Raw genomic sequence first — 25,796 nt, forward strand, 5'->3', positions numbered from 1 at the left:
CTGTGATAGACGTGTGGTGGTGTGTGTATGTGTGTGTGTGTGTGTGTGTGTGTGTGTGGGTGAGTCCTACCCAGCTCCGGAGAGGGCAGTGGACACAGAGGGCGACTGTGGGGGTGTTCCCCCGATCTCCTTCCCATACGGACCAGCCGAGGGCGGGGTAGGGGAGGCCAGGATGCTTGTGTTGACCCCCATAGCATCATCAGAATCCACTGTGAACACAATAAGCCATCTTAAGCAACATCCCAAAAAGATGGCCTTGATAGGGAATTTGTGAAATGAGCCTCCTCTGTTCATATCTTTTCAGGGGTCCTCGGTTTACAAAGGCATCATGAGTAACTTGGAATGTGCAGTAGTCAATCGCTAACATGTGGTCAGTTTTACTGGAAGTATTTGTTTAGAAATACTTACTGGTCACAGATATAAGTGAAGAAATAAATGAAGTGCAGCAGTACCGTGCATGCCTTCTTGTACCATGTCTTCATTATTATTATTATTATTATTATTTTAAACATGTTAACACAACAAGGTTAAGACCATTTTCAACCTAAACCTGGATTATGCAGCAAAAAATAAGGCCAGTGAGAAAATGCAGTCAGATACTTTGACAGATGTACAAGTCGAAACGTGCTGCAATCTATCACTCAGCAATATTCACATTGTAGGAGTAAATACCTGTATGACTAACGCTTCTAGCCCTTGAGTATAAAACAAATAAACACGAAGGACAATTCAGACTGAGCTGCCTCATGCTGTGCGATGAGTCTGTAGTCTTATGCCGCTGATCAAAGTAGTTTATTGTGCGTGTCATTTGTAACCTCAAAATGTCATAATTACAGTACATATATTTGCATGAAAAACACTTGTTGACTAAAAATATAAAACAATCAGAAAAAAAATAATGTAAAACCATAATGGCGTATTATTTGTGCCAGGTGACACTTTAGACTGCACGCCGTTCGTGACTTTGAAATGTTGTAAACCGAGCACCCTCGCTATACTTAAATCAGCACCTTCTTTAAAAATATGAAATCAAAACATTCCGTATGTTTGTGTTAGTTTAACTTTCACTTTGGCTTCGGAGCTCGGGTCTCACTTACCAGAGGTTGAGAGGCTTTGCTCCACAATTCCAACTTTCACAACCTGCAAATAAACAACAGTATTGCGGTGTGAAATTCAACACTGAACAACATAAAAAAATTGATTCCATTTACACCCGCTGCCCCACAAAAAAAAAAAAAAAAAGAATCCTACCCCAATAAATGGCACAAATTTCTGACAGGAGTCCTCGTCAGGGCTGTGAGGGGAGACAGTAAAGAGGCGGTTAGCGTGGCGGGAGAGAGGGGGCTCTTGGAATACTGCAACACTCCAAGGTGCAACACAATGGTCCTGGAGGGGAGATGGCATCATGCCCCATCGCGATAGAAATGGCACATGACTGGCTTTGGAGTGGAATGAGATCGTCTTGGGCAGTATATGGTATGAATGAGAGGACCGCTCCTTACAACCAACGTTTATCTGGGGCTTTGTTTTTGAGAAACACTGTTAGAAATGACTGCGTAGCTGTGAACCATGAACTATTCAACGCCACATGCAAAAATACCAGACTTTAATGTTTTTTAGCAATCACAAGAAGAAGCATGAAAGTGGCAGTATTTTTTTAGAAAAAAAATCACTTGCAGTCAGGGATCTGCTGCTGGGAATTTGTGCAAAGGTAGCAACATGTCATTTGGGGCTCTTCAGCTCCACTGTGAATGCATGTGCAAGACTTCAGTCCCCATGAAGCTGAACACCTCACACTCTTTGTTTTGTGGCAATACGTCCCTTACCATAGGGAATAAAATACACTTTAGGAATAAGTTTTTGGACACCTACAGAGAAGTGAAAACGGAAGAAAACATGGAATTGGTCACATCTTGTCTTTTGGAGTGTGTCCCAAGACTTGATTCCAAAACGTTTACAATCAATGACAAGCTTCCTAGTGGGCCTCTCGTGCTTCGTGTAATAATAACCGGCAACCCGCTCCTGAGAGATCATTTTGGTATCATTTTGAGGTTGTTAGGCAAATCATCACGGCAACAACACGCAGGACACGGTAGGTCAATCAACACAAAACCCAGACAGGACGTGCAGATCGACATCATGGTGAGTATCAAATGGGGAAAGGAGTGTTAAGACACAGCAGACAGCAGTGGACAGAATAAAAAAAGGAGGGCAAAAACCAAACAAGAGTCAAATTAGATACCTGATGTAAAAATCAAAATACAAACTTCTTTTCCTTGAATGCAAATCAAAAGGGGAAAGGGGAAAAAGGAATGCAAAAGGTGTTAAACTGCATTTTGTATTGGGTACCTTGTGACTAACAAGGAAGCTACTGACAGAGCAAAAAAAAATGAACACATGCAAATGCGTCAGCTTGACTATGTGCTGAGTGTTAAAGACTGCTGTCCTATAATAAGAAATGTGAACCTTTATGACAACTTGATTGCAAATGAACATGCGCATGTCTGCTATGAAAAAACAGCAATCTAATTGACAAATGTTAGCACACATCTCGGCAACCTTGAGTTGCGTGTGGTCACTGATGACTCATTCAGTAAATTTGCATGCACGGTGTGGATTACATTTGAATCCACAACCACTGTGTGGTGACATTTGGGACACCTGCACAATCTGATGGGATCCAATATCAGGCTTGCACCAAAAAGTATGCCATTACAAAGAAAATAATACTTTTGATTTGCACTATCACTGTACCATGGATATATATAAAAAAGCCAAACCTAATAAAATCCCTGTTTTTTAATGCAAAAAAGAATCATTTTGCCAAGAACTTGACATCCCTCCAATACTGATGAAAAGAAGAGAAGAAAACCAGTGAGGGAGGGTGAGAAGGGCCAACGGCAACATCTGCAGAGCTACAGGAATTTATGCCAAGTATGTCTGCGTCCTACATTTGATTTCACATATTCATCATATAGGGCGGCAGGGAAGAAAAGAAGAAAATGGACGAAGATAATCCAAGTGTGGCTAAACTGAGCAAAAACATACTTCAAGTCTCCAGAAGCATGTGCAACATTGTTTTATGGTTCGATGAAACCAAGGTTGGACAGTTTTTGGCCATAACTCAAAGGTACATTTGGCAGAAATTATGGAATTATTTGATTCTGGTTTGAGTATTTTCTTGCTGCACTGCACTTTACTGTACAAAGCCAGATGTTTTGTACATTTCACATTAGATTGTGTCAGTACAAAAGCTAAATGATTGTTAAGTCCGCCAACACTTCTACGAGTGGTCGACACAATTTTACTGAGATCCTCATAATTCAGACAGATGTGCATAGAAACATACATGCATCTCCACAAACACCGCACACGAGGATGCTTCATTTTGCTTCATATTTACTCATGTGACTTTACCTTTTCTGTTTGTAGGTAAGCATGGCTTCAGAGATGGGAAACTGGTGGGACACACTGGCACCAGCCAGATACTGAACAACTCGCCCTGCTACGTCAATGTTATCTGCACGTGGAGCAAATAAAACGAGTGGTAAACAACAGGAAGTGTACAAATCATCCTCACAGTCACATTGGACTTCTATAAAACAATGAAACAATCATTCCTAAATCAACATTGCTTTATATCATTCCTTCAGCTATTTTACTGCTATTCAAAACACAGATTGCAGGTGGCTGACAGTAATAACCCACGCCCCTAAAAAATACCACAAATATATGATCTCATGATGCGGTAACAAAGCAAGGCATTTGCTTTCAATTTAACAAGCCTCCTAATTCAAAAATTTAGGTTCAGCTTTGAGCCCGTTAATCTTCCAGTGAGGGAGCAGGGTGGAGCAGCAGTGCCGTGAAGCAGAAACATTCCCTCCACAGAGCACGTTGCAGCTATCTTGCGCAAATGGAAAAGATCATCTTTCCACTAATCAGCCTCTGATCCATGCTCCGGCCCCATTTATTTCCTTTGCAAGTTGACCAAACACCTGACCCGTGGCCATGCTTTGTGGCCAGATACCGGAGGTGTGTGTCGTCGCTGACCACGAGCGCGAGCATGAGTTGTGTCCTACCTGAGGTGGGCCGTTCCGTCCTGCAGAACAGCTCCCGCCATGCGGTGTCCATAAAGATACTGTTGAACTTGCTGTCAAACGAGGCCACGTACTTGGCCAGGGGATGAGAGCCTGTACGGCAGTTGCACATGCAAATGTAAGACTAAAATATGTAGATCAAGAAACATAAATTAGGTTTTAATGGTGTATTTACCAATAGGGATGACCAGGAATCGTATGTAACTGAGCCAGTCAGGGGTCTTGTTGGCCAGCTGCTCCACAAAGAACCGCAGGATGGTGCTCAGGTAACTCTGGTCACCTGCAACTGCCACCTTCATTGTGGGCGGAGTCTGCGCATTGCAATTACAACTACAAGGGATAAGTGAAAGAGAAAGACAATTCAATTAAGAGACTCATTTCACGGATTACTGTTTTATCCTCAAGTTTAAAGATTTGTGTGCTGGCACGGCAAGAATTTTCCTTAAAAAGATGAAACTGCCGTGACTTATGTTGGATAAAGTTTCTAATACAGCAGAACGCAATTTAGTTAACAGGTAGTTGGGAGTAAAATACATTTTAAAAAAGGAGAAAAAAAAGAAAAAAGATTTTACCCTTCTGATATGGAGATGCACGTACAAACTTGTACAGCTTCTTTCATGAAACAACGGGAGAAATATTGGAAATGATCAGAGTATGAAGTGACTCACAATCTCTGGATTCGAGTAACGATGGTGTTGAAGGCAGCCTGGACATCTGCAGCTGAGCAGGTGGACACAATGGGCTGGGCCTGTTCATGGAGCAACTCAGCAACATACTGCATGATAACACACAGACATGATGTTATAAGAATAGTGACTGAAGCGCTTGAAAGAAAGAAAAAAAAAACAATTTCAACAATTGTTGATTGTCAAGCTAAGCTATTGACCTGTCCTTGCCACTCCATTGTGTTGATGAGAATGATGCTCTCGGGCAAGCGTTCATCAGAGATCAGGATCTGGTTCAACTGGTCATACACAGACTTCCTGGGCACCTTTTGGATACAACAGCAGTATGGACTCAGAAAAATGACACAAACTAACACAAAACAAAAAACAGTAAGACGATTTGGGCTCGTAAAGTTGTTTACCTGTGCTATGAGTCTTGATTCTGGGGAGCACTCGCTCTCTATGCTGCTGGTGCGGTCACTTTGAGCCTTGGAATTCTGTCTGTCTTTCATGGAGGTGCTGCGTGGACGCCGCTGTAGCTTGTTCTCCATTTTACTGAAAAGACAAAGAACAGAGCCTTACCAAGAGGCGATGAATACGAACGAGGGCAATGCAGCTGTTAGTCATGCATGCAATAGCGATCATGCGAATTGAGAAAGATGGTGCGTGTGCAAATCCAGATGCAGGGCTCGGCAGTGTACCTTGGAGACATGTGGTTTTGGGACTCGGTCTTGCAAAGCTTGCCAACAGTGCTAGTCATCCGTTCAGTGTTGACGTCCCAGCTGCTCACCTCCACTGGCCCTGGCCCGCTGTCATCGGTCTCTGGCTCCTAAGCCAAAAAGAAGAAAAGCAACTATGAAGCAAAAGAACTGCGGAAGACAATACTGATGTTCATCACACAACAGTTTCTGTCATGCCCCTACGGAGCTCCCTCAACATCCCAAAGGTAAATAGGCTAAGTGGGAACAGGTGGTTGCCATGATTGGGTATAAAAGGAGCTTGCCTGAATTGCTCAGTCATTCAAAAGCAAATGAGCGAGGTTCACCTCTTTGTGAGAAAATAGCCGAAGAGTTTAAGGACAATGTTCCTCAACGTACAATTGCAAGGAATTTAGGGATTTCATCATCTATGGTCCATTATATTATCAAAAGGTTCAGGGAATCTGGAGAAATTACTGCATGTAAGTAGCAAGGCTGAAAACCAACATTCAATGCCGAATGACTTTCGATCCCTCAGGTGGCATTGCATCAATAACTGTAATCGATGGGTAAAGAATCTCACCACAGGGGGTTCAGGAACACTTCAGAAAGCTAATGTCAGTAAATATAGTTTGGTGCTACATCTGTAAGTGCAACTTAAAACTATAGAATGCAAAGCAAAAGCCATTTATCAACAACATCAAGAAACACTGCCAGCTTCTCTAAGCCCACGCTTATCTAAGATGGACTGAGGAAAGATGGAGAAGTGTTCTGTGATCTGACGAGTTCACATTTGTTTTTGGAAATAGTGGATGGTGTCCTGTTCTCCGGGCCAAAGAGCAAAAGAACCAGCCGGGCTGTTATGGAATAAAGTTCAAAAGCCAACATTTGTGATGGTATGAGGCTATGTTAGTGTCAATGGCATGGGTAATTTACACATCTGTGAAAACAACCATTAATGCTGAAAGGACCAGAGAAACATATGCTACCATCCAAACAATGGGTTTTTTTTTTCCCCTGAGTGTCCCTGCTTATTTCAGCAAGAATGTCAAAATAAATTCTGCATGCGTTACCACAGCATGGTCTCGCAGTTGAAAGAGTACTAAACTGGCCTGACTGCAGTCCAGACCCGTCTCCCGTTGAAAATGTGTGGTACATTATGAAGCGGAAAATACGACAACAGAGACGCCGGACAGTTGAACAGCTGAACTGGACATCAAGCAAGAATGACAAAGAATTCCATCAGCAAAGCTTCAATAATGAGTGTCCTGAGTTCCCAAACATTTATTCGGTGTTGTTAAAAGTGCAAATCACTGTATTCTCTTTCATTCATGTTTAACACAACGTCCCAAGTTCATTGGAAGTGGGTTTGTATTTCAAATACTTTTCTCAAATTAACCATTTAAATGGATGCATTGTGACTGTGGTGATATCCTTGGCCTTGCACACCCCACGCCATCTTACTTTCATGGCGGAAAACCCCCAAACCCATGGGAGGCAAAGCACACTCCAGTTTCAAGGGTAAGGGAGTGGAAAAGAAAAATGGGGAACACAATGCTCAAGGGACATTAGGGCAAAGAAAGTGCTGGACCAAAAACATACCCCGATGATAGTGTCTATAAGACTGTCCTCTTGATAGCGAGCCCCTTGCACTTTACATCTGTCCACAGTGAGAAAGTCTCCACTCTGAAAGGTAAAGAAACAGAAATTGTTGAGGTCATTGCATGATTAGTAAAAATGTCACACAAGTTAGCTGTACACGGTCAAACTGAGTAATGTTTGCTGAGCTTCCTTCCATCCGCTGATTGCTTGGCTTTTGGGTTTGACTGGAAACACTTATTTGACGAAATGGACGACATCTACTTTCTGGAATGTTCTCCGCTCTTTTGTACAAGCTAAAATGGATTCCAATACATTTATAAACAGCCCGCCCTTGTCCTCCCTCTCACAAAGTCAGACACAACATGTCTCTCTCTTGGCTCTTCCGTTGCTCTTTTTGTTTCCAACAGGTCATAAATCTGGGTGGGAATGCTCTATCCAATCTTCTCTCTGAGCATGGGGGCACACTTGGGTCTGCGTGTTTGAATGTGTGTGTGTGTGTTGATGGTGGTGTAGAGGTCATATGGTGTCTGTCTCTATAAATACTACAGGGGTGAACTACTTCGGGATAGCAGCCCCTTCATCCCATCCACTAGCAGTGTAGGGGGATAGTGGTCTACATGACCCCCATTCCAAGAATTTTTAGCAGGGTTCTTGGGAATCCCTGGACCATTCAGGCATTTACGCACTGCCTGGGGGCAATTATTTTACATAACAATGGGAACAACGTGACTCTTATCCAGTACAACCAGAAGGAAGAACTTTATGGCTATACAGCAGGTCTGAAAGGAACCAGAGCAGGTTGTTATTGCAATAACAAGTGAGGGCCTGGTGATCAACTTACAGCATATAACAGCTCTCTCGGTTGACTTTTTTGGCTGTGTATGCTTCCGATTTCTGTCTGGGAGCTTGAGTGAGACATCCCCTCGAAAAACGGCCTGAAAAACAAAAGATTAGACTTTAAGAATAAAAATAGTTCACCAGGAGTAAACATAGCAATCTAGTGGTCATTTAATTCATAATTTAGAATTTTGACGATCAATTGGCACTGTTTCTGGAAGCCATGGAGACAAAAAGGACTTGGTTGCTACCAGCAGTGGTGCTGTCAGAAATAGATTTGGTCCGAAATCACAAATAACGGGCTACTTATGCATCCTAAATAACAACTAATTGTTAATTGTCAACATTAGATCAATTTGCCAAATTATCTTCCTTAATATCAACACACAAACGCACACTCAAAGCTTTGTATTGTCTTGGTGTCCACGTTATCTACTAAAGGAATTATGGTAAAAAGAAAATCCTTTATCCTTTCAGCAATTCATGGAAGGTTGAAGATTAATCACACAAATTATTGCATAGAACCAAAATGAGGGCAAACTCACTTAAGCTTAGGCTTGGGTGTGCTCAAGACACTTTCATTGTCTTCCATCTCCGGCCCGCTGTCACTCTGGTTGTATACTTCTAGACTGTCGTAGAGTAAGTCCAGATCCTCTTCTACTTCCTGGGTCTGGTCTACTGGATCAGAGTCTAAGACCTGACAGACGTGATTGACATATTGTCAAAACATGAGTATGCTTGTAAATGTCACATGGATAAAAAAAAAAAAAAAGTAGAGATTAACCGGTTTTGCACCCTCACTAATCACTTGTACAGCTGTGCTTATCGGATAAACAATTAAAGACAGACTGAATGTGAAAAGTAGAAACTGCTCTAAATACATCCATGACTTCAAGCCGGCCAATCAGATATGAAATGCTTGAAGAAACCTGCAGTGTTGAACTTTGATCTGCAGGCTGCACAGTGGGGACGCATATCATAGGAAGTGCACACAGGCAGGCTTTGGGACTAATCGGCTGATTAATGCCACTCCATAAGTGCAAGAGCTGTCAGGGAGCAGATAAACACAGTCTGTCCCTTCTCTACCTCCTAGGCTATGTATTTATAGAACGCCGGCCGTGCACACTGTTCCGCCACAAGGAAGGGATTAATGACAAGCGCTGTGATAAAAGATCATCAGGCTAACTGAGGTGTGCAGAAGGACCAAATGTCGCCAAACTCAGTCAGAAAGCGGTGAGTAACTCATAAAGACACCGGTGACTTCAATTCATCGAAACAAGGCATTGATCGCTCTGTGCAGCTGGCCTGTGTTCAACTTGAGCATCAGTGAGCTGTGACTGGCCAGCGGCTCTCAAAAGGGTCTCAGTAACGAGTAAACACTCAACAGTAAATCACAGACACATTGACAATAGCATCAGCGTGGTGATGTTTAGCAGTGCGTGAGCAGGACAAGAAATATGCAAATCCCACAAGGCTCATGTAAGCAAAGGAATAACATTTGAGAATCAAGTCTAAGAAGCATACGACAAGCAAAAGAAAAGATGGTGAAGTTAAAATGCAAAATGAAACATTTATTAAACATTTTCTATATATAATGTTCATTTTCTAAATGCAAGTTGGTTTATTTGATGTGTGTGCGGCTTGTTTATTTATACTGATTTGCAGAATGTATTTGTAATGAAATATTGTCTTGAATAAAAGTGCTTTGTTGAAACATTGAAAATTGCAATTGGGATTCCAATATAACCAGAGAGATTGGTCTACCTACTTGATTGTGTGAACTATTGAGTGCTTTTGAAAGGGAAAAAGATAAACACTCGGTAAGATTTCACGGCATAATAGGGTTAAAAATCATTTTAAAGGTTTTTGGTCTGCCACAGATTATGTGCTTAAACTATCCACTACCTAAGCTTTAACCCGCAATAATCACAAGTGCCCTTGGTTTTCTGTTGTTTGCTATTTATTGTTTTATTTGTTTACATTTATATGTTATTTTATTATGTATTTTAATGCAGTTCAGTTTGCTGCCCTTATTTTTAGCTGTGTGTGTGTATCAATGCACTGCATGTTTGCACTGTGGTTGAGAGAGGAAAGTAATTTCATCTGTGCTGTATGTTGCACATAGAGCATATTTGACAATAAAGCTTGACTTGACTTGACTAATGGGCATCTTGGGGTAAGTATCTCCTTCCGCTGTTGATACGATTACAAGCCATTCACTTGAAACGCGTTATATAAACCCAAGATACCATCATTCCTTTTACAGTATGTACTCTACATAAGGCATTCATTTAAAAGGGCTGCTAAGGGGGACAACTGCAATTTAAATACAATCCAACATTTATCAGTAGATTAAGTTGTAGAGAATAAATCCCTTCATGGATTCAGCATACAAATCATTGCTAATGGCAATTTATGAATCATACATCCATGAGTGGGGGATAATGCAGCCAAGCATAATGATGCTTGAAGCTCTGGTTTTTTTTTCTTCCCATAGGCAATTCTTCTCCGATCAGGAATACATTAGCAGCAACCTAGTTTGATGTTGTTTCATCAGTCAGTACTGACAAAAGATCTTTTACAACAGAAACTGAACAGCTTTTCAGAAGTTGTCTTATTAAAGGTGGTATAGCAGAAGTCCAAAGAAATTCCACATGGGTGTTGCCCTTAAGATTCACTGGCATGTCTTTTGTTTCAACCTTGAACACACTCTCTTGGGCATCAATCAAATTAACGCAGTTAGCGGTGTTCGTTTTTTTTAATACTCACCTCATCGGTTACCTTGAACCTCTTCAACAAGGCCACAAATTTCTGCTTGAAGTTTGGTTGCTATAACAGAGAATAACAAAATCGTAAACAGGTTGACAGTAAATTACTGCAATGGTGAAAATAGCAATAATTCCGATTTATAAATTCTCCCAAGAACTGTCTTGCGGATTACGCATCCACAGCCACACATCTTGGTTGAGTTCACTGAAACCACAAATCTCATTTACATGCTCATCCACATCCTACTAATGGCCTGCACAAATGGATCACACTGTGTGCTTCCCCTAAAAGCTTCTGAGTCAGAAAACAACGGTCTTGTGTTATTCTTGTGGTCAATGATTAGCCAAAATAAAAATCCATGTGGCAGAAGAGAAGGCGGCTAACCCTCGTCATGGAGGTGGTCCGTATCATTTTCCTCCGGGCTTTCTTGGGCTTGCGAAGCTCATCATCTTCATCATAAATATCCTGAAATGCACGGAGGGCAGATATGATCGATGATCGTACCATCTGACTATAACAACATATGATAGTGCCCGTTAAGAATTCCCCCTCAATTGTACAAAAGATTTTTGTGTCACATTATGAAGAATTCAGATAAAATGGAGTGGCTGTAATCAGTAGATGCACTATTGATACCGCTTTAAATGGTTTGCAGGCTAATGCCTCATTTAAGACAACTGGGAAGTGCAAAATTTCCAACTTGAAGCTTCTGACTTGTGACTTCAAGGCAATCAATTCAAAAGTAAATTAAAATCAGTTTTGTTTCTACGCCAGCGATGTACTACGAATGTGTACGCAAGTCGAAAGACACAGTTAACGTTATGCTAACGCAAAAGTAAAGCCATATGTACAATTTACATTTACAAGAAAAACACTTGGCCAAATTAAAAACAGGATATGCATCAACATCTTTCTTTTTGGCACTCACCTGGCCATGAGCCGCATCATCACTAGCTTCCTGCTCGGATGAATAACTGTCATCGTCCTCCTCAGAATAGTTGTCCATATCTGGGGAGCGGTCTAAAGCAAATAAATCAGAAACAAATTTAAATGATAAAGACATTTACAGAAATATGGTGTGTAAACCAAAAAAAAAAAAAAAAAAATCCAGACTGAAGCAGGCAGAAATCCACGGCCACTTTATTTAATTACTTACTGACTGCACTTTCAACCATGATTATCAAACCCATTTACTTTGACCTTACTCGGCATGAGTGGACTACTGTTTAAATAGCTAATTTTATTGGTTGAAACAGCCATTTAGAACTGGGATTTTCTGTTCTTTTCAATCAGTTCATATCAGTGTCTGTTCCATTCTCTCAAATGGAATTGATGTCAGAAAGGGTCATTGCAAAGAGGAGCAAGATAAAACGTTCGCCCAAAGTGACACGGGTTTAATACTTAGTACATGAGCTCATCTGTTATGTTTGAGTGACCTCCTTAATAACATCCAGAACAGCGAGGGACCAGCATAGCTGGATGAAGGCGTGGAGCCTAAGCTAGGCCAAATATTTCCCCCACTGTCCAGAATTAGAGCAGTGTAAGGTAATAGGCCCAACATCTGTTCAGCTCAGAGATCACACATTACAAACATAGCAGAACAGAGTCACATATACTCAGGCCTAGTTTGGAAAAGCATTATTTGACTTTGTCTTCATTTGGGAAATGGGATCCATGTGGTGGGAGAAAACAGAAAGGCTGAAGCGTCAGTGAGGATTAGGCTGGCCCGCTAGGAATGGTCAACTAATGGGAATTTAAATTGTGATTTCGAATTTGGCTTATGTCAATTTTTCAAACTTGATTGTTTCGGAAAAACAATTGATGTGCATAACAGCGCAGCACATATATAAATTCCCGATGTTGTGAAAGTACCCTGAATGCACCGTGTTGCAAGCGTGCGACGCACGCGATTCTGTCATCCCTCAGCCCCCTATATTAATGACACCCCAGTTGGAGTTTACTGAAAAACTAAACACACAACGAAAATAATTACATTACAATTGCATCGTGTATATTTAAACAAAATATGCTTTTGGTTTTTAAACATTGGTAGCGCTAATGCTAAATTCAATGGAGGATCCCATTGAAATGATAAAAGGAAATTAGCGTAAACTTTGAGAGTGATATTCACACACAAATAAGGCAACACTGGTCAAATGCATTAATTCTTTCCAACCTGTGAAAAACGAGTTATTTTATAGTATTCCATTGCAACTTCTTCCGTTCTCATTCTAAGTGTGTACTCCATCCAAGCACAGAACCACACTGCCCCCAAGAAGCCAAAATGCGCAAGAACAGTCGGATTTTGTTTTTGTTTTTTTCCTATTGGTATTTTCATAGGATACACGTTTTAACCTTCTAACTAATTCATTTTATCTTTGAATCCTTGAAAACACAACTTTTAAATGGCAAACAAATTTCCTTTCCTCAAAATTCAAGGATACAAAGGTCCAACAATTGTTTTTGTAATACCAACACCCATTTCCACATGACATGGCCCAAAATACAATCCTCGAGATCCCAGGTTAGCCAAGTAAGTCCCAAGATTTGTGAAAATAACATAAGATAAAATAAATATGATAAAGTGATGAAGGTAATGCTTATTCAGGACATCAATGTATGCAAAGATGCATTGACGGTGCCAACCTGAGGTTTTTGTCTTTCGGCCAGCTTGTCCACTGCCGTCCTCATGGTCGATGGGTTGGCTGGACAGAGAGTACACGCTGATCTCCGCCACACGCACTGGCGCTTCTTTCACGTTGCTATGGAGACCGAGAATCTGGCCTCCGTCTGTGGGGTGCTGCATCACCTGAACATAAAGACATTATCATAAAATAAAATTGGACTTGCTAACTTCCATCACCTCTTCCCTGCATGGTTCTTCCTACTGTACGTTCTGATTCAATCAGGAGATATTCACCATATCAAGTCCTCTTTATCTGAGATAGAATCATGTCTCATGCAATTTCTGAGTGGATCAATCACTCAGCTGAGACATTCTGAAGCCGAGCAGAACAAATACTTGCTTCAACAGAGCGGGAGGATGGAAGAATGTTATCTCTATCTTCGGAGAGCCAACACTGATCCTGGAGAGGTAGCCTCCATTACATTGCTTTACACCAAGCGAATGATTACAGCCTGAGAGCAAAGCAATCGCTAAATTAATCTTCACTGCCGCAGAATTGCTTATTTTCCTCCGTGGCTGTCTAACAGACCAAAGCCAATTTGCTTGCATCATGAAAACAGTGTAACAGCTGTATTACTTTTGTTCCAATCTCTATCTGGGGAGTCACGGTAATATTTCACAATATAAATGGCAATACTGGGAATAGGATAATTTTGCTCAAACACTAACGGGGAATGCACTTGGGAGCTCCATTTTAAAGTCCATTCAAATTCAGGATGAGTGCTGGAGACCAAATTAAAAACATGACAACATACTGGAATTGCTTGTTATTTAAAATAAATAAATAAATAAATAAATAGATTAAAAAAAGAGGCATACAATAATACAGTATTCAATTTAGGCTTAGTCATTCATACAAGCCTGCAGGATGTTGGACAAGAGTGAAGTGATATTCTAAACTGTGGCAACACATTAGCCTGACTTTCATGTTTCATGTTACTTCCTTTTCCAGGGCCATTGCTTCTGTCATTTAACATGAAAGGATGCATTTAGAAATGTACAAATGCAATACTATGGAGCAAAATTTGCCTTGGTTAACATCTATCTCTTGCGATATGCACAGAGAATAAGCCTCAAAACATTCTAGAATTCCAAATCTACGCCCCCATCTCCATTTCCCTACTGTTGTTCCACAAAAGCCTGTCGGAAACCTTATGGAATAAGTCATAGAGTTTAGAGAATCACAAAAAGCATTGGGTTTCACTTGATGACAACAGGCATTAATAACCTAAATGAACCCAAAACCTTTGCTTGGCGTAACAACGTCCATACAAGATTGCACTTTGTTTTTTACCCCTGTAATATGTACCAAAACATTAGTCCTCACTCGCATATTCTTAACCCCAAATGACTTGGATTGAGCACTTAAACAGAGCCAGGTTTCCATGAAAATTAATATCCACACTTGGAATTAGACCAGCTCTCGGCCCATTATTTTCTACATATCATAGCTCAAAGGAGTGCTTTCTGAAAAAGTACATTCAAAGCCAGCTCCAGATGGCCCATAATCTCATACAGCAGTGGGTGTGAGGAGCATGAATCATTTCAAAGTCAAGTGTAACACCAGCGGGGCCAATCAAATAAAGGTACATTGCTATGAATACATGTCAATCACTGTCAGAGAGTAAAGCAGAATGCCTTATTCAAATATGCAAAGTAAAAACCATTCCCCAATGTAAAAGAAACATGCAATACCTCGGCCATATTGATAACTCCCACAGCCAAAGTCTTGTAGCCCAGGATGGTTCGATTCTTGTAGCGTTTCCTCCTCTGCAACATGATCTGTAGTCTGTTGGCATCCCTCTTCAAAAAATGGGGGTACTACAAACGGGGGGAAAAAAAAGATTAGAACTACATCTTAATCCATTTTCAAGGTCAACACAGAGATGACACTTTATATATGTAGATGCTCTTTATCCACTGTGTCACGCCGCCTAAACCAAGGTGAATACTGACAGTAAATGGTGGACCGACAGCTTAAGTCCATTATGACCTTCTTTGTTTAGGCATCTGCAGCTCATTTATCCAGTGTTTCCTTACCTTTGTCACACATCTGGGACATCTTTAAAGCTTTCTGAGCCGTCTCAGATGACTAGACAGGAACTTCATTAATATGGACTACCGGTATAGACTTCTGTGTGAGCAATATTTCTCTATTTTGTAGACTCATCATTCATTTGTAGCCAGAATGATTAATTATGGCTGTCATTAGATAATGAAGGGACTATTTTAATAGGAAGGCCTATCTGGGGAGATTAAATTCAAAATGACATCTTTTTCCAATCAAGACGGTAGACGAATAAATGTTCAATCTGCTTCTCCAGTGACGTCAGTTTATTTCAAGAATATTTCATTACTTCAAAAGTCAACCAAATAATTTTAAGAATTAAATATTTGTTATTTCAACTCTCATGTTCAAATATACGGCAATATTAACACACAAATATGAAACAAGGAGAACCACTGGGGTTTCAAAGAATGCTAGCGTGCGTGGCTTTGAGTTTCGCTTCAATTATAGTTGTCAAGTAACTGGTGTGTCAGTGTGAGAATTCACAGCACAATGGCAAGTACTTGCCTGTAGTGAGAATGTGAGTTCCAGATCTGTCTCCATTAGTCCACTGGGTGGTAGGACATACTCGTTGGATCGCAGGAGGCGCTTCGAACCCTGGAAGACAGAGTCACACTTTGTAATGCAAGCAAGCAAGCAAGCCGATCTCCTCATTTTGGATCGAGAGTGGCACATCTGAACTGTGGTGTCAAATTAATCAGAAGACAAACATAGCTTGTCTTTTTTTTTTGTTTTCAATCCGGTGAAGAGGTACATGCAAAAAGCGAGAAAGTCTTATTTTAGTCCCAACCTGGTTCACACATTTATGCAAAGTCACACCTTGCAGCGAACTAGTACAAACAGTCCTGTACTCCTTCTCGGCATCTTATTAGCGTAAAATACTGAGGCGGGATCAAGATTCATTGTTTTGAGACAGACAAATAGCTGCTTCAAAATAAGTATTTCCGATCAAGGATTTCCTCAATGATAATGATTTCTATTCAGCCATGTACTATTTTACTGCCAAGCTCTACGTGATGAACACAGTTAACACTAATTTTATAGGGCCATAAATCTGTGCAATGAATGCATAATCACCAGCTACAAATGGAATTAAAAAAAAAAGGCTCTAATTACGCACAAGTAACAACTGTTACCACTACAATTTCACAATCATGTCATAAAGGAAATAGGCTAGCAAACGTTTGCATTTGTCCATGGTTTAACATCTGGTTTAGTTGGTGGTCCAGACATCAGAGTCACCAAGAGCAAAACATTTTCTCTGGTAGAAAAGTTATATTGCTTAGAGAAAAGCCCAAACCAACCGTTGTGTTATAGGAAAATGTGTAAACTGTAAGGGGAATTTTATCCACCTCCCACTCTGCAAATGCAGCAAGGAGAGTTACTGCAATCCAAAACTGAATGTTTTATTGGCATTTTCTCCCTCTCCACTAATCTAGTAATAGTAGTTTATGCCTCGCAGATGCAGATGCAGAGCTGTCATTTTTAAAAACATAAATGAGATGTTGCAACCTGCTCAAAAGATCAACACCTAGAATGAACGTGAGCCTTTTCCCACCAATACATTTCAATACTGTCACACTTTCGAACATTCATCACATATCCCATTCAAGGGCCCACTCCAAAAGTGAATCCCAGTGAACATTTCGAGAGAATGTCTATGTACAGCCTCAACGTCTCATCAGCCAATCACCGAAGTGACACATGCACAAAGACAACCATTCACTGTGTCACCAATGAACTAAGCGCAATGATTTTGGTCTGCTGAAAGCTGGAGCACATGCCGAAAACAGAGGAGTTCCTAACCGCCAAGGTTCTTGCTGTTTCCCCCAAGCTTCTTGAAAGGGAGAGAATGCATTGACGCTTTTAAGAAATGAGAATACTCGGATTGCTAACATTTGGTAGTAGAGCTGCAACAATTGATTAATCAACAACTAATTGATTATCAAATGAATCAGTTATTGATAATCCATTATTCATTTGGATACCTTTTCCAATTTAAAAAATGTCCAAATCCTCACAATTTCAGTTTTACAAAATTAAATAGTACTGTTGTCCTCCGTGACATAAGACTGATTTATTTTTGCGTTGAATGACAATAAAACATTTGCTTTTACTTTGGAAAACAACAATCAACACGTTTGCCTATTAACTGCGGTGTAACAAATTTATTTTTCTGCACTGTAAATTTAAAAGACATGATGTCCTGTTGTTGAAAAAAGGAATGGAAATTTAAAAATGTTTTAATTTAATTAGATTTAAGTTGCTATCTGACAGTGAACCCCCATATGCTAAAACTTGCAATCTTTGCTATTAGATCATTGTAAAATGCGTCCAGTACTGTGGTTCAATATCTTGTTGAGAAGGACATCCTGTCCCAACCTAAACAGTGGCTGCTGCACTAGCTTTATAACAAAGACGGGGAAAAAAAGAGAGAAAAAGCACAGTCTGTGTCTGAACTTGTTACTGATGATCCACAAAAGGAGCCTTGTATGTGCTCTTTTCTCATGCTTCATACCGAGTACAATGAATCAGGGCACTCTCTAACGGCCTGACATGCATTGATAATACACAGACTTGGCAAGAAATGCTTGTACTCAATGTCCTCATCACCCTCTCTTCCTCGCCCTTGTGCTCGGTAACAAGCCTTTCAGCCTGTCTTTCTGCGCCAAATGGTGGAATGTAACAAGTGTAACCTCAGACAAATTCCATATTTCAATGCGATGCCATGTCTGCGTTGAAAACAAATACCACATACAGTATATCTGATTTGCTAAAAGGAAGGTTAAGACGGGTGAAGATAGATGGCTGTAATATAAAGGACATGAAGCTTCAAAGGTCTTTGTAAGGTGGGCATGAGCTACTGGCAGTGACACTGGTCTCCAAGGTGAGCGACAGAAGAATCTAGAAACTAATCTCCAGCAAGTTGCTTGATTTGGGTTAGTTCGGTGTGGTATGATCTGAATTGCTTTTTTCATTGTAACCCCCCCACAAAAAAAAAAAATTATCCCAACCTTCCAATTTTTCAATAACCTTTTGCTAGCGTGCTGGTCGCAGTGATACACTTCAGTAGCTCACTATCATTATTATCATTCTTGCTTGTTGCCAAACCAATAATGTACGCAGACACTCCAAGGTGCAAGCAGTTGTTCTTCTCCAAGCTTCACACTTCTACAGCATACTGTACAATTGTGCTAAGTATCTCAACAAGAGAGCAGGAAAGTAAAGTGGTATGTACAGTGTAGAATGATATTCACATCAACATGAAAACCAAAGCACCGTTACGGTGTACTTACAGTCTCACACTAGGCCATTCGAACCATGCCGGACTTGACCTCTTTCCCTCTCATGTCTCCTATGTCACACTACATGCACATTCAGAGTGTGCTATCACTTCAGTATGATCACACTGATCATGCCACATACACTGCGTTTCCTCATGTGTGATATGCCACACTGTTCAGAGGTTGTGGGTCCAGTTCCGGGCCCTGCCCTTCCTGTATTGAGTTTGGATGTTCTCCTCATGTCTGCCTGAGTTTTCCAAGGGTTCTCCGGTTTCCTTCCACATTTCAAAAATATGCATGGTAGGTTAAGTGAAGACTCTAAATTGTCCTGAATGTTCCGTAGGTGTGAATGTGAGAGTGAAAGATTGTTTGTGCATTTGTGCCCTGCTATTGGCTGGTGACTAATTCAGAGTGTAAGTCGCCTCTCACCAAGAGCCAACTGGGATAGACTTCACCACGCGCGTGACCCTCATAAGGATATGAGGTACAGAGGATGGATGATGCAGATTAGTTCTAGCTGTTCGGTTGATTCATATTGTGCATAGTGCCAGCCTGAATAAATGGCAAGGAACGATTTCAATACAGTAATGGTATGACACAACTACATTCCGGGTATGTGTATGAGCAATCGTGCCAGGCAATGGCCCACCTCTTATTAGTATGCCAGGGGAAGGGACGCATACAGATCCTGCACAGCTGTCCTGAAGGCAGCTCAACAAAGGTGATGTTGCACGATTTGGGAACCGCGTAGCTCAGGGGTGCCCAACCTTTTTTGATCAAGGATCAACTTTTCAAGCCAGCCAACCTTCGCGATCAACCGTTACCACACACACACTACATACACACGTGCACGCCCATGCACAAGCGCGCATATGCACGCACACACACACGCATGCCATGATGAGCGGCAGCCATAACGGCCCCTTACATGAACGAAACCGAAAAATAAAGTAGTGCAAGAGTTAGTGAGTTTGTGAAAAGGAAATCACTGGCTACCTTCGTAGAGAACCGACGCAGAGGCATGGGATGCACTTTTGCAGCATGTTATGCCAGTGCCATCGGTAAATTGTACATGAAATAAATTTTGAAGGAGAATAATAATAAAAAACACATCGCAACAGCTCTGATCGCAAGCTGCATTTGCAGACTGCTGATCGCGAACAACTTCCGGTTATGGAGGGCACGCACCACTGTAGGTTAAAGGTGACCAGCTTGTATTTATTTATTTATTTATTTTTGTGGACGTGAAACTGATAGGATGCTTAGGGTGTAGTATACACTAACACAAAAATATAAAATATTAATAACACGCACATACACGCGTACATCTTTTTCCCCCCCTCCCCATTTCCTCCTACATTCCCTACGATCAACAATGAATGGCCCAAAGCTATCAATTGAATTTGTATACTAATGATTACAACAATAATTAATAAAAATTAGAAACATGCTCATGAACAATTATGATTGTACAGACATCTCTGAATTGAACTCACGCTGCATGCACAGAAGTCAGGCAAATGAAGCCTTAACCATCGGCGCTGTTCATTCCCTTGTGCCATCAAAAGCATAAAATAAAAATCAAGTCCTGGTTTAAAAGGCGTTCAAATTTCATTCACTGAAAAGTAGGTTACAAAGAACAAATGGCAGTCACGGGAGGCTACAATTACTCTTGATTAAAAAGAATTTCAAGTAACTAATTCACTCTCGATCCCCGATGAAGGCGAGACACACTCCAATCCCCACTGAGACTGCCCAAAAACGTTTTTTGTGGGGGTGGGTTTAAAAGGCCCACAAACGGTCTTAGGCAGAAACTTCTCCGATGTCATGAAGGAATTCCAACATTTCAAAATTTTATTATCACCATGCTTGTTTTCATGCAGATAATGCATTGAGTTTGGTGAAGCACTGGACAGCATACAGATATTTTTAGATCGCCAGATCGTTTTATGGCCTCTGCAGCTGCTCACACAAATTAACCACACGCGTCATACCCTTTAGCCCTAGTTTTCACTCATCTCAAATCTCAATGTTGTAACTAAGTAGTGACGTTTAAGTTGTGACATTTCACAAACAGTAAAACACAATGCATGCTATATGGTGCTGCGTGTGCACAAATGATTATTTTTCTTTTGGCTTTGAGTCATCATTCTTAAGGGCTGACACCGCGATGAGTCAACACCTGTTAGAGCTACACGCCCATCGTCATGAATATAACATTCTAAATCCGTCTTAAGGTGCTAATGCAACTGTCGAGAGTACTAATGCTAGTCTGCTATTTAAGGCACGTGAGTGGATGTGACATACCAGAGCTGTCTGCGCTAAGAAGGCTTTTTATCAACTGGCAGGATTAGCAGCATGTCTTATCGCTGACTAGGTTTGTGATTATGTTAAACAGGGTGCAGCACAAGCGAGGAATTGAAAAGGAAGGCTCAAAAGATCACACTGACTCACCTGTATTTTGACTGCAATGGAGAGCGAGTTCAGTTCTTTGTCCAGTTCTTTGAGCACGACGAGTCTTTTCAGCGTGAGGCTGCACAGCCTGCAAGAGAGAGAGAGAAAATGAAAGGTTAGAAATATGGGGAAAAGAAACAAAAAGGACAATTTTAGGCCTGCAGGTATATCTAAAAGTGGAGCACATCCAAGATCCACAGATCCAAGTAAGAGACGGTGAAAAATATGTCTTGAAAGAGCAATTCTTTTGTTCATTCGTGACAAAGTGATGCTATATTAGGGATTGATCAGATGGCCAATTTTAGCACCAAGTTTGAAGGAGGAAGCGGTCACTGTAGTAACGGGAACACAAAGAGCATTTCTAGACTAGGCAGCATTCATATCAGGAATTTGAGTGAGTGGTTTTTTGCGACATGAAATGAAATGAACACAAGAAAGGTCAAACCACACTCTTAGTTCTTGCCTTTCAGAGCAAGTGAACAACTCCCAAGCAAGGTTTGCGGAACTTCCTCATGACCTACTTTTCCCATCACTCCTGTTGCATGAAATTATGATCAGTCAAAGGTGAGTAAGAAAGACAAAGCAAACACCCAGCGATGCAGACACCCACTACTCTGAGAGCCGCTCTGCAGCACGGTGTCCCTCTACAAACTCCCTGCTAGGCAAGTGTGATTCAGGAAGGCACAGAGAAAATGATCACGCAAGATATAACGTCTCGTGCCGTGTACTCGTATGGAGGAACTGTGTGTAAGTGTGAATATCAACGTGTGACTGTCCATCCTGTTACTTCACTTTTACCTCGAAGTTGCATTCATGACCACAGGAAAAGAAAAATGTTCTTATTAAACATGCACGTCGTCGTTGTCTTTTCTTTCAGCTTGACAATCACACACATCAGCTCTTCATATCTATGGTCAAATTTAACTTGCCATAATTCATTTTTCATGTAGCTTAGAGCGAATGCATTACAATAATATGGCTATCAGGAAATATGACCTGTAAAACAGGGCCTAAACATTACAAAATAAACTCATGAATCCGTGTGTGTGTGTGTGTGTGTGTGTGTGTGTGTGTGTGCCCCAAATGCAAATCTGTTTGGGTCTGGAGTAATCAAATGGTAGATTTTGTAGAATGCAACTCGCCTTATGGTGAGGATGAGTCACCAGCAACACAGCTCTATGTTGGGGGTGGAGACAGAAAACAGGAGTGATGGTCCAACAACATATCTTGTCACTGCTCGCTGTGTTTCTCTGTGACTGGGATTCACATGTAATCAAAAAGGCTGCAGGCACTCAATGGGTCACATCAGAGACCAGTGCTTTTTTTTTTTTTTAATCATTTGTCAGAGGTGTTATCTCCACTCCTGTCTCTCACTGGGTTGTGATGAAAGTGTAAGTTGAAGCCATCTGGCCGGGTCTGGTTCCAGCAAGCCCTCGTGTTCCGATTGCAGTGCCAGTTCACTTTGTCACCCAAACAAGTGACAGCAGTTACAGACCGGGTGCTGTTCAAAATCACTCAACGTTGCATTTAAATAGCATGACTGCCTTTGTATACAGTATGATCATTCCATTTTTTCAAAGCAGAATGAAAATCATGTGGAAGTCAACAGTAGCTCAACCAATGTCAAGAACCAAATAAAAATACTTTTGTTTCCTTTGCGGTTTCTTAAAAAGAAGAACAACTGAAAACACTGGAATTGATTGCTGTCATGCAAACAAACCGCCAAAACAACATCAGTTTTAACACTCGTTGAAACAGCACTCATCACATGACTGGCCGATGTACCCTCCTGCACATCAGGGTCAAGTGAGAAAATAACAATAATACTGTAATAATAATAAGATACTTTGTATGCAGTATATTTTTTAACATTTATGTATTCAAAGTTAGGTTGAATAAGCTGAACATGTACTGGTAGTTTTGTTTAGAAAACAAAAAAACAACCACAAAATAGGCAGTATGGCTGGGTGGAGTAATCTAAACACCTCGCTGCAGTTTATTATGACGTATGGAGAACATGGCGTGGGAAGTAAAGATAAGAGATACTTTCTGTTTGCCAGTTGATAAGAGCCCGCAGGGGATCCCCTTTTTAGTTTTGCTATTTGTACCGTGTTCAGCTAAGATCTTATGGGGTCATCACTGTTCTAGAAGGTTATTGATGCTCCCATGCATGGCGTTTGACTGATTGTGGTTATCATATCTATGGGTCATAATATAGCACCTTATCAGAGGATGACCAACAAAAAAAATTCTGGATTGTTGTTTTTTTTTGTTTGCTTGTTTGTTTCTGGGGCATTTGTTGATTGATAAACATTGGGGACTGTTAGCTACATGCAAATAGGAGTCATGCATCCGCACTTGAGAGGGTTTGCAAAATGTATTCCAGTCCGCCACCATGCCAATATCCATCGAAGGCCAACAAATGGATGAAATAAAAACTTCCTTAGGATTGTGTTGGGTGGGACCAGTTCTCTATGACTTATTTACAATTCCAACCAGCCATAATATTTCATTCATGTACTATATAATTAGACAATCAAAAGGTAGGGTAAAAATGCATGATGCCAGATTTATTGACCAGTAGTGGTGCCAAATAGATGCATGAGCTAATACAGTAGCTTTTGTCTACCTGGCATCACGGAGAGTGGCATAAGTAGGGCACCTCTATCTAATCCCATTAAAATGACTATCATTCGTTGTATCTTGACCAACATTGGACCTTTTTGTATTGTAGAACGGAGCTAGACCACTACAATATAAAGCAGTTTCATCCTAACAATACAATCACCATTTTCCAAACACTGATAGCAGGGCAATGTGAATGACTGCCTCTAATCTGTCATGTTTAAAACCATAGAGGTTTGATTTTGTGTGGTTAAACAATTATTTTGTCAAATAATGTCATCGTGGTTTTTTTTCTGCTAAAATGGATGGATAGTTTCATAAATGCCTGCAATGATTATTTTCATACGCACCTTGAAAATATCATTACTGTATCAGATAATGTTAGCTGGAAAAGGAAATGAGGGCTACCGCAGGACTCTCTGTGTACTTAGGAGATGGCAAAGCTTATCTCGTAATTCATTTCAACAGCCATGGTCAAATATTTGTTTTTGATAAGAGATCAGTTATGGACAGTTAAAAAGCAAAAGACAGTATATAAGCTTCATTATAGCAATTACACAAAGGCTCCTGGAGGATTGATATCAGCCATTCAAAATGCTTACAATTCCATTTTGCCAACAAAATAAATTCAGGAGACTGCTATATTGACATGTCACACACTGTTGGTGAATCAATGACAGAGGAATTAACCAGACAGACTGAGGCGGTCACTGGGAAAAGCCCATTGACAAACTTTTTCCATTTAGTAAACAATTTACGTACATCCATTTACGGCTTTTTGATAGCTTTGCTCAACGCAGGCTCAGTCATTAACACATTTTTTTCTTGTTTAAAAAAAAAACACTTTCAATTGTTTACTTTAAGTTAGGGTTTTTAGTATTTTAATAGACAACATAAAAAGTATCAACAAAGACCTCAGTGTTTTTAGAATGAAAAAAACCTTTATTTTTAATTAATCTGTTCATAGCTTTTTCCACTTTTAAGGTGCCTTAATTGAAAAAAAAAGCTGAAATATTTTATGGTTAAAAACAAAACAAATAACATAGTTGCATAAATATAAACACAAAAGTTTTTTGTCGTTGCATATCAGACCTGCGGTTCTATGGTCAGGAGAAATTTTGGTTCGGTTCAGCAACATACTTGGGAGTGTCAATTGTTAATCAAAAGGTGCCGCCGTAGCACCTCAATCAAGTTGGTCCAATTGGGCCACTCTCGAAGAGGTATTTTCTTCGGTGGGAGCCATTGTATTCATTTATCCCTGTCTTGTGGGTCAAAATTCTGTTGAATTTTTGAAGATACTTTAAGATTCTCCTTCGCCTCTGAGAATTTTGTGCTGTGATGCTGCAGTCACCTTTACAAACTCACATGTTCCTTGTTTTGTACACAGTCTGGACAACAGTAACGGGACAAAAGGCCACGTCAACTTGCAGGAAGGGGAAATGTTACACATGCATCTGAGAAGGCAAACTGTTTTTTACAGATTGTCACAATCTCTCTTCGTTAACCTTGGACATGTTGGGGTGGAGGTCAGAGCTCTCAAAGTTGTTCCACACCAAACTCATATAACCATGTCTTCGAGACCCTGCTTTGTGCCCAGTTATGCTAGACAGAAAAGAGCCTTTTCCAAACTGTACAATTGCCAAAATTGTCTGCGTGAAATACAAATTAATAACCTGGGAGAACTAAACCCTGAGCGAGCTTTTGACATGTGCAGCCCAGTACAAAGTATAAAAAGGAAAAAAAAATGACACACCAAGGGTACATATTAATCGTTTAAGTGCCAACATTGCACCAAGCAACATTTAAAGTAAGCCTTCATCTCGAACAATTTTCAAGCTACAACCTTTTGAAATAGTGACATCAAAACTGTATATTTTAGTGAAAAAAAATTCCCTATAGGGTTAAAACAATATAAAGAGGGAAAAAAAGGAATTAATATAAAAATGTTGATAGATTTTTAAGGCATGATTCTGATCATGTTTCTAGGCTTTTCACTCAAACCAGATTGGGG

At 40.5% G+C, this 25,796-nt stretch overlaps 1 protein-coding gene and 1 long non-coding RNA gene across 3 annotated transcripts in view; one reads left to right on the top strand and one right to left on the bottom strand.

Annotated features, from left to right (window-relative positions):
- LOC109523072 (phosphofurin acidic cluster sorting protein 2-like) overlaps positions 1 to 25,796 on the bottom strand; it is a 39,380-nt gene that overhangs the window by 3,763 nt on the left and 9,821 nt on the right. The window contains exons 2-22 of one of the 2 annotated variants that reach the window (XM_019881905.1): positions 21,161 to 21,248; positions 15,930 to 16,019; positions 15,050 to 15,175; positions 13,315 to 13,477; positions 11,597 to 11,688; positions 11,053 to 11,133; positions 10,669 to 10,728; positions 8,445 to 8,596; positions 7,904 to 7,997; positions 7,063 to 7,146; positions 5,464 to 5,591; positions 5,185 to 5,317; positions 4,984 to 5,088; positions 4,766 to 4,872; positions 4,273 to 4,427; positions 4,080 to 4,190; positions 3,418 to 3,520; positions 2,243 to 2,275; positions 1,252 to 1,294; positions 1,098 to 1,140; positions 71 to 209 (exon numbers count right to left, since the gene is read on the bottom strand). In XM_019881905.1, coding sequence (XP_019737464.1) covers positions 71 to 209; positions 1,098 to 1,140; positions 1,252 to 1,294; positions 2,243 to 2,275; positions 3,418 to 3,520; positions 4,080 to 4,190; positions 4,273 to 4,427; positions 4,766 to 4,872; positions 4,984 to 5,088; positions 5,185 to 5,317; positions 5,464 to 5,591; positions 7,063 to 7,146; positions 7,904 to 7,997; positions 8,445 to 8,596; positions 10,669 to 10,728; positions 11,053 to 11,133; positions 11,597 to 11,688; positions 13,315 to 13,477; positions 15,050 to 15,175; positions 15,930 to 16,019; positions 21,161 to 21,248 — 2,130 coding nt within the window. The remainder of the gene's footprint in view (positions 1 to 70; positions 210 to 1,097; positions 1,141 to 1,251; positions 1,295 to 2,242; positions 2,276 to 3,417; positions 3,521 to 4,079; positions 4,191 to 4,272; positions 4,428 to 4,765; positions 4,873 to 4,983; positions 5,089 to 5,184; positions 5,318 to 5,463; positions 5,592 to 7,062; positions 7,147 to 7,903; positions 7,998 to 8,444; positions 8,597 to 10,668; positions 10,729 to 11,052; positions 11,134 to 11,596; positions 11,689 to 13,314; positions 13,478 to 15,049; positions 15,176 to 15,929; positions 16,020 to 21,160; positions 21,249 to 25,796) is intronic. The other variant, XM_019881906.1, reaches the window with a different exon arrangement.
- LOC109523078 (uncharacterized) overlaps positions 23,081 to 25,796 on the top strand; it is a 6,062-nt gene continuing 3,346 nt past the window's right edge. Inside the window, exon 1 of the long non-coding RNA XR_002169696.1 lies at positions 23,081 to 23,311. This is a non-coding gene — a long non-coding RNA (uncharacterized LOC109523078). The remainder of the gene's footprint in view (positions 23,312 to 25,796) is intronic.

Source organism: Hippocampus comes, unplaced genomic scaffold (assembly GCF_001891065.2).
Source record: "Hippocampus comes isolate QL1 unplaced genomic scaffold, H_comes_QL1_v1.1 scaffold36, whole genome shotgun sequence".
In the NCBI taxonomy this organism is placed as follows: Eukaryota; Metazoa; Chordata; class Actinopteri; order Syngnathiformes; family Syngnathidae; genus Hippocampus; species Hippocampus comes.